Source organism: Salmo salar, unplaced genomic scaffold (assembly GCF_905237065.1).
Source record: "Salmo salar unplaced genomic scaffold, Ssal_v3.1, whole genome shotgun sequence".
Taxonomy (NCBI): domain Eukaryota; kingdom Metazoa; phylum Chordata; class Actinopteri; order Salmoniformes; family Salmonidae; genus Salmo; species Salmo salar.
The window spans coordinates 140,483-150,000 of NW_025550891.1; the positions used below are offsets into that span (position 1 = coordinate 140,483).

A 9,518-nucleotide genomic window follows, 5' to 3' on the forward strand; every position below is an offset into this window, starting at 1 on the left:
TCCAGTTACCAACTATGCTAACGTCTGAGCAGCAGAAGGATTTCCAGTTACCAACTATGCTAACGTCTGAGCAGCAGAAGGATTTCCAGTTACCAACTATGCTAACGTCTGAGCAGCAGAAGGATTTCGGTCGGCCGTGGCAATTATTTGTGCCTGTCTTTTATAGTTCAGTTGGAATGGACAATGAGAGTGGGGCTAGTTTCTGAGTCTCCCTGCCTGATTGGCTGAAACATTCCATGGTCTCTCTTAGCACGAGGTCACGCTGCCCCAGGAGGAGAGTCTCTTTCCTTAGGGAATTGAATATTGTTCCGTTATCGATGGATACATCCTTTGTGCAACCGGGAAAGGTGGGTCATTGTTCAGGGCATAATGTTCCCTACATAACGATACAAAACATGACATGTTCTCCTTGAAATACAGAGAAGTTATTCACAACAGGGAGAATGCACAATATCATTTTCAAATGTCTACAGCACACAATGATCACAGCATGCACCAGTGCACTTCTTGCCTCACAGCCTTATGTAATGATTTCTCCCACACAGCAGGGTTTTTCGGTGTCCTTGTAGAGCACAGCGAGCCATTTGGTGGGCCCCTGCTGTTACGGTGCCATCCTGTCCTGGATAGAATGTTTGAAGTGGATGTTCTGCCGTTTACTGGCCCTCTGGAGCATTATGGCTGGGTTGTGTCATGTCTTTTCATCTCTACCGTTGTCATGCCGATGGGCGAGTAGATCTGTATTGGGTATGGTCTACTGTTGTCATGCCGACAGGCGAGTAGAGCTGTATTGGGTATGGTCTACCGTTGTCATGCCGACGGGCGAGTAGAGCTGTATTGGGTATGGTCTACCGTTGTCATGCCGACGGGCGAGTAGATCTGTATTGGGTATGGTCTACCGTTGTCATGCCGACGGGCGAGTAGAGCTGTATTGGGTATGGTCTACTGTTGTCATGCCGACGGGCGAGTAGAGCTGTATTGGGTATGGTCTACTGTTGTCATGCCGACGGGCGAGTAGAGCTGTATTGGGTATGGTCTACTGTTGTCATGCCGACAGGCGAGTAGAGCTGTATTGGGTATGGTCTACCGTTGTCATGCCGACGGGCGAGTAGAGCTGTATTGGGTATGGTCTACCGTTGTCATGCCGACGGGCGAGTAGATCTGTATTGGGTATGGTCTACCGTTGTCATGCCGACGGGCGAGTAGAGCTGTATTGGGTATGGTCTACTGTTGTCATGCCGACAGGCGAGTAGAGCTGTATTGGGTATGGTCTACTGTTGTCATGCCGACGGGCGAGTAAAGCTGTATTGGGTATGGTCTACCGTTGTCATGCCGACGGGCGAGTAGAGCTGTATTGGGTATGGTCTACTGTTGTCATGCCGACGGGCGAGTAGAGCTGTATTGGGTATGGTCTACTGTTGTCATGCCGACGGGCGAGTAGAGCTGTATTGGGTATGGTCTACCGTTGTCATGCCGACGGGCGAGTAGAGCTGTATTGGGTATGGTCTACCGTTGTCATGCCGACGGGCGAGTAGAGCTGTATTGGGTATGGTCTACCGTTGTCATGCCGACGGGCGAGTAGAGCTGTATTGGGTATGGTCTACTGTTGTCATGCCGACGGGCGAGTAGAGCTGTATTGGGTATGGTCTACTGTTGTCATGCTGATGGGCGAGTAGAGCTGTATTGGGTATGGTCTACTGTTGTCATGCCGACGGGCGAGTAGAGCTGTATTGGGTATGGTCTACTGTTGTCATGCCGACGGGCGAGTAGAGCTGTATTGGGTATGGTCTACTGTTGTCATGCCGACGGGCGAGTAGAGCTGTATTGGGTATGGTCTACCGTTGTCATGCCGACGGGCGAGTAGAGCTGTATTGGGTATGGTCTACCGTTGTCATGCCGACGGGCGAGTAGAGCTGTATTGGGTATGGTCTACCGTTGTCATGCCGACGGGCGAGTAGAGCTGTATTGGGTATGGTCTACTGTTGTCATGCCGACGGGCGAGTAGAGCTGTATTGGGTATGGTCTACCAACTGCAAGGCATTTGGAATTGGCCTGGTCTTTCGTCAGCACCACATCCCTACATTGGCATAAACACTTTGTTTAATTGTCCCACTGAAAAATGTAACTTTATCCCAGTAATCGGTTTTCAGAAGACGACGGTGGGTTTTCCTATAACTTCTCACCTCGTCTCCTTTTATATTTTCTGTTGACCAACTCCCCAGTCCCTGATGACAAGCAAACCCATAATATAATGCTGCCACCACAATACTAATATACATGTTTATGCCAAAGACACACCAGAATGGCTTTCCAAGAGGTGTTGAGTGTTCCTGGGTGGTCCGGTCTCAGTCCTGACTTAAATTTGCTTGAAAATCAGAGACAAGGTTTGAATAATGCTATCCATCCAATCCATGTCTCAAGGCTTATAAATCCTTCTCTAACCCGTCTCCTCCCCTTCATCTACACTGATTGAAGTGGATTTAACAGGTGACATCAATAAGGGATCATAGCTTTCACCTGGATTCACCTGGTCAGTCTATGTTGTTGAAAGAGCAGGTGTTCCTGATGTTTTGTACACTCGGTGTATCTACAGTAAGTTTGGACACACCTACTCATTCCAGGGTTTTTCTTTATTTTTACTATTTTATACATTGTAGAATAATAGTGAAGACATCAACACTATGAAATAACACATATGGAATCATGTAGTAACCAAAAAAGTGCTAAACAAATCTAAATAATTTTTATATTTGAGATTCTTCAAAGTAGCCACCCTTTGCCAGGGGTGAACAGGCAGTGGCTCGGGTGGTTGTTGTCCTTGATGATCTTTTTGGCCTTCCTGTGACATCGGGTGCTGTAGGTGTCCTGGAGGGCAGGTAGTTTGCCCCCGGTGATGTGTTGTGCAGATCGCACCACCCTCTGGAGAGCCCTGCGGTTGAGGGCGGAGCAGTTGCCGTACCAGGCAGTGATGCAGCCTGACAGGATGCTCTCAATTGTGCATCTGTAAAAGTTTGAGGGTTTTAGGTGACAAGACACATTTCTTCAGCCTCCTGAGTTTGAAGAGGCACTGTTGCACTTTCTTCGCCACACTGTCTGTGTGGGTGGACCATTTCAGTTAGTCCATGATGTGTATGCCAAGGAACTTAAAACTTTGATATGCTGACTGCAGAAATGTCCACCAGAACAGTTGCCAGAGAATCAAATGCTAATTTCTTTACCATAACCCGCTTACAATGCCGTTTTGGAGAAATTGGCAGTACACTACATATTCAAAAGTACACCCCTTCAAATTAGTGGATTCGTCTATTTCAGCCACACCTGTTGCTGACAGGAGTATAAAATCAAGCAGACAGCCATACAATCTCCATAGAAAAACATTGGCAGTAAAATGGCCTGTACTGAAGAGCTCAGTGACCTTCAACGTGGCATCGTCATAGGATGCCACCTTTCCAACAAGTCAGTTTGGCAAATTTCTGCTCTGCTAGAGCTGCCCCGATCAACTGTAAGTGCTGTTATTGTGAAGTGGGAACATCTAGGAGCAACAACGGCTCAGCTGCGAAGTGGTAGGCCACACAAGCTCATAGAATGGGACCGCTGAGTGCTGAAGCACATAGCGCTTAAATATCATCTGTCCTCAGTTGCAACACTCACTACCGAGTTCCAAGCTGCCTCAAGAAGCAATGTCAGCACAATAACTGTTCGTCTGTTCATGAAGTGGGTTTCCATTGCCGAGCAGCCGCACACAAGCCTAAGATCACCATGCGCAATACCAAGCGTCAGCTGGAGGGGTGTAAAGCTCGACGCCATTGGACTCTGGAGCAGCGGAAACACGTTCTCTGGAATGATGAATCCCGCTTTACCATCTGGCAGTCTGACAAATCTGGGTTTGGCGGATGCCAGGAGGATGCTATCTGCCCCAATGCATATTGCCAACTGTAAAGTTTGGTGGAGGAATAATGGTCTGGGTCTGTTTTTCATGGTTCGGGCCCCTTATTTCTGGTGAAGGGAAATCTTAATGCTACAGCATGACAATGCCCCCGTGCACAAAGCGAGGTCCATACAGTCATCAATCAAATGTATTTATAAAGCCCTTTTTACATCAGCAGATGCCACAAAGTGCTTATACAGAAACCCAGCATAAAAACCCCAAACCGCAATCAATGCAGATGTTGAAGCACGGTGGCTAGGAAAAACTCCCTAGAAAGGCAGAAACCTAAGAAGAAACTTAGAGAGGAACCAGGCTCTGAGAGGTGGCCAGTCCTCTACTGGCTGTACTGGGTAGAGAGGAACCAGGCTCTGAGGGGTGGCCAGTCCTCTTCTGGCTGTACTGGGTAGAGAGGAACCAGGCTCTGAGAGGTGGCCAGTCCTCTACTGGCTGTACTGAGTAGACCAGAGGAACCAGGCTCTGAGGGGTGGCCAGTCCTCTTCTGGCTGTACTGGGTAGACCAGAGGAACCAGGCTCTGAGGGGTGGCCAGTCCTCTTCTGGCTGTACTGGGTAGAGAGGAACCAGGCTCTGAGGGGTGGCCAGTCCTCAACTGACTGTACTGGGTGGATATTATAAGCGTTTATGGTCATTAAGGCCAGATTGTTTTTTTAAGATGTTCAAACATTCATAGATGACCAGCAGGGTTAAAGAATATTCCCAGTGGTTGTAGAGGGCGCAACAGGTCAGCACCTCAGGAGTAAATGTCAGTTGGCTTTTCATAGCCGAGCATTCAGAGGTCAAGACAATATTTTATTTTTTATTTTTTCACCTTTATTTAAACAGGTAAGCTAGTGGAGAACAAGTTCTCCTTTACAACTGCGACCTGGCCAAGATAAAGCAAAGCAGTGCGACACAAACACAGAGTTACACATGGAATAAACAAGCGTACAGTCAATAACACAATAGAAAAAAAAGAAAGTCTATATACAGTGTGTGCAAATGGCATGAGGAGGTAAGGTAATAAATAGGCCATGGTAGTGAGGTAATTACAATTTAGCAAATTAACACTGGAGTGATAGATGAGCAGATGATGATGTGCAAGTAGAAATACTGGTGTGCAAAAGAGCAGAAAGTAAATAAAAACAATATGTGGATGAGGTAGGTAGATTGGGTGGGCTATTTACAGATGGGCTATGTACAGCTGCAGCGATCGGTTAGCTGCTCAGATAGCTGATGTTTAAAGTTAGTGAGGGAAATATAAGTCTCCAGCTTCAGCGATTTTTGCAATTCATTCCAGTCATTGGCAGCAGAGAACTGGAAGGAAAGGCAGCCAAAGGAGGTGTTGGCTTTGGGGATGACCAGTGAGATATACCTGCAGGAGCGCCTGCTACGGATGGGTGTTGTTATCGTGACCAGTGAGATATACCTGCTGGAGCGCGTGCTACGGGTGGGGGGGGAGTCCGGGAAACAGGTCAGGGTTCCAGAGCCGCAGGCAGAACAGTTGAAACTGAAGCAGCAGCACAACCAGGTTGACTGGAGACAATCAGGAGTCATCAGGCCAGGTGGTCCTGAGGCATGGTCCTAGAGCTCAGGTCCTCTGGGTGGGGAAGGGGGTCCTAGGGCTCAGGTCCTCTGGGTGGGGACGGGGTATAGAGAGAATTAGAGGGAGCAAACTTTAATTCACACAGGACACCAGATAAGACAGTGTCCCACTGACTATTGCAGCATAGATACTGGAGGTTGAGACGGGGGGACGACGACACTGTGGCCCCGTCTGACGATACCCCTGGACAGGGCCAACCAGGCAGGATATAACCCCACCCACTTTGCCAACAGATCACCAACGTACTAACCTGAGACAAGGCTGAGCCCACGAAGATCTCCTCCACCGCACGAGCCCGAGCGGGCGCAAGACAGGAAGATCACGTCGGTGACTCAACCCACTCAAGTCGAGCACATCAAAGCCTGACACAATGTGACGCACCTCTCCTAGGGGCGGCATGGAAGAGCACTAGTAAGCCAGTGACTCAGCCCCCGTAATAGGGTCAGAGGCAGAGAATCCAAGTGGAGAGAGGGGAGCCGGCTAGGCAGAGACAGCAAGGGTGGTTCGTCCTTCCAGTGCATTGCTGTTCACCTTCGCACCCCTGGCCCAGACTGCACTCATAGGACCTACTGAAGAGATGATTCTTCAGTAAAGACTTAAAGGTCAAGACCAAGTCTGCGTCTCTCACATGGATAGGCAGACCATTCCATAAGAATGTAGCTCTAAAGTAGAAAGACCTGCCTCCAGCTGTTTGCTTAGAAATTCTAGGGACAATAAGGAGTCCTGCATCTTGTGACCGTAGCGTCAAAATCAAATCAAATGTATTTATATAGCCCTTCGTACATCAGCTGATATCTCAAAGTGCTGTACAGAAACCCAGCCTAAAACCCCAAACAGCAAGCAATGCATGTGAAAGAAGCATGGTGGCTAGGAAAAACTCCCTAGAAAGGCCAAAAACCTAGGAAGAAACCTAGAGAGGAACCAGGCTATGAGGGGTGGCCAGTCCTCTTCTGGCTGTGCCGGGTGGATATTATAACAGAACATGGTCAAGATGTTAAAATGTTCATAAATGACCAGCGTGGTCAAATAATAATAATCATAGTAGTTGTCGAGGGTGCAACAAGCACGTCCGGTGAACAGGTCAGGGTTCCATAGCCGCAGGCAGAACAGTTGAAACTGGAGCAGCAGCACGGCCAGGTGGACTGGGGACAGCAAGGAGTCATCATGCCAGGTAGTCCTGAGGCATGGTCCTAGGGCTCAGGTCCTCCGAGAGAAAGAAAGAAAGAGAGAAAGAGAGAATTAGAGAGAGCATATTTAAATTCACACAGGACACCGGATAAGACAAGAGAAATTCTCCAGATGTAACAGACTGACCCTAGCCCCCCGACACATAAACTACTGCAGCATAAATACTGGAGGCCGAGACAGGAGGGATCAGAAGACACTGTGGCCCCATCCGATGAAACCCCCGGACAGGGCCAAACTGCTGTACATACGTGTAGGCATGTACAGCAGGACCAAATTGGAGGCAATTTTGGCGCTTCACCATGTTCATTAAAATGTACAGCTGTGTGTCGTCCACATAGCAGTGAAAGTTGACATTGTGTTTCTGAATGACATCACCAAGAGGCAGAATATATAGTGATAACAGTATTGGTCCTAAAACAGAACCTTGAGGAACACCGAAACTTACAATTGATTTGTCAGATGACAAACCATCCACAGAGACAAACTGTAATCTTTCCAACGGATACGACCCAAACCAGACAAGAACTTGTTTTTTGTAGACCAATTAGGATTTGTTGATCAATGTTGTCAAAAGCAGCACTAAGGTCAAATGCAAAGCCTTGGTCTGATGCCATTAAAAGGTAATTTACCACCTTCATGAGTGCAGTCTAGACTGAAGCATTTCGTATACATTATTTGTCTTCTGGAAGGCAGTAAGTTGCTGCACAACAGCTTTTTCAAAAAAAATGTTGAGAGGAATGGGAGATTTGCTATACCGTAGGCCTTGAAATACATCCACAGGTACACCTCCAATTGACTCAAATTATGTCAATTAGCCTATCAGAAGCTTCTAAAGCCATGACATCATTTTCTGGAATTTTCCAAGCTGTTTAAAGGCACCAGTCAACTTAGTGTATGTAAACTTCTGACCCACTGGAATTGTGATACAGTGAATTATAAGTGAAGTAATCTGTCTGTAAACAATTGTTAGAAAAATAACTTGTAGAAAGTAGATGTCCCAACCGACTTGCCAAAACTATAGTTTGTTTTAAGAAGAAATTTGTGGAGTGGTTGAAAAAATGAGTTTTAATGACTCCAACCTTAGTGGATGTAAACTTCCCACTTCAACTGTATCTTGTTATTGTGTATATATATATATTATATTTATATTATTATTGTATGCTATTATAGTTGGCTACACCACCAGTGATCTGGTCTTCATGTGGATGGCAGACCCAGTGATATATCGGGTGTTATTGTATATATATATATTATATTTATATTATTGTATGCTGTTATAGTTGGCTACACAACCAGTGATCTGGTCTTCATGTGGGACCCAGTGATATATATGGTGTTATTGTATATATATATATATATATATTATTGTATGCTGTTATAGTTGGCTACACCACCAGTGATCTGGTCTTCATGTGGATGGCAGACCCAGTGATATATCGGGTGTTATTGTATATATATATATTATATTTATATTATTATTGTATGCTGTTATAGTTGGCTACACAACCAGTGATCTGGTCTTCATGTGGATGGCAGACCCAGTGATATATCGGGTGTTATTGTATATATATATATTATATTATTATTGTATGCTGTTATAGTTGGCTACACCACCAGTGATCTGGTCTTCATGTGGATGGCAGACCCAGTGATATATCGGGTGTTATTGTATATATATATATATATATATTATTGTATGCTGTTATAGTTGGCTACACAACCAGTGATCTGGTCTTCATGTGGATGGCAGACCCAGTGATATATCGGGTGTTATTGTATATATATATATATATATATATATTATTGTATGCTGTTATAGTTGGCTACACAACCAGTGATCTGGTCTTCATGTGGATGGCAGACCCAGTGATATATATGGTGTTATTGTATATATATATATATATATATTATTGTATGCTGTTATAGTTGGCTACACCACCAGTGATCTGGTCTTCATGTGGGACCCAGTGATATATCGGGTGTTATTGTATATATATATATATATTATTATATTATTATTGTATGTTGTTATATTATATTTATATTATTATTGTATCTTGTTATAGACCACCAGTGATCTGGTCTTCATGTGGATGGCAGACCCAGTGATATATCGGGTGTTATTGTATATATATATATTATATTTATATTATTATTGTATGCTGTTATAGTTGGCTACACCACCAGTGATCTGGTCTTCATGTGGATGGCAGACCCAGTGATATATCGGGTGTTATTGTATATATATATATTATATTATTATTGTATGCTGTTATAGTTGGCTACACCACCAGTGATCTGGTCTTCATGTGGATGGCAGACCCAGTGATATATCGGGTGTTATTGTATATATATATATTATATTATTATTGTATGCTGTTATAGTTGGCTACACCACCAGTGATCTGGTCTTCATGTGGATGGCAGACCCAGTGATATATCGGGTGTTATTGTATATATATATATTATATTTATATTATTATTGTATGCTGTTATAGTTGGCTACACCACCAGTGATCTGGTCTTCATGTGGATGGCAGACCCAGTGATATATCGGGTGTTATTGTATATATATATATAATATTATTATTGTATGCTGTTATAGTTGGCTACACCACCAGTGATCTGGTCTTCATGTGGATGGCAGACCCAGTGCAGATGGATGAAATCGCTCTGCCTCAGTTTGACATCAAACAGCAAGAGATCGAGTACGGAAACTGCACCAAATTCTACCAAGGAACAGGTACCACACACACACACACACACACACACACACACACACACACACACACACACACACACAC

At 45.1% G+C, this 9,518-nt stretch overlaps 1 protein-coding gene across 1 annotated transcript in view; it reads left to right on the forward strand.

The window, feature by feature from the left end:
- Positions 1-9,211: 9,211 nt before the first annotated feature.
- Positions 9,212-9,518, forward strand: part of LOC106606938 (glycine receptor subunit beta) — a 5,285-nt gene continuing 4,978 nt past the window's right edge. Inside the window, exon 1 of the mRNA XM_045713988.1 lies at positions 9,212-9,457. Within this exon, the coding sequence (XP_045569944.1) occupies positions 9,349-9,457 (109 nt within the window). The 5' untranslated portion in view covers positions 9,212-9,348. The remainder of the gene's footprint in view (positions 9,458-9,518) is intronic.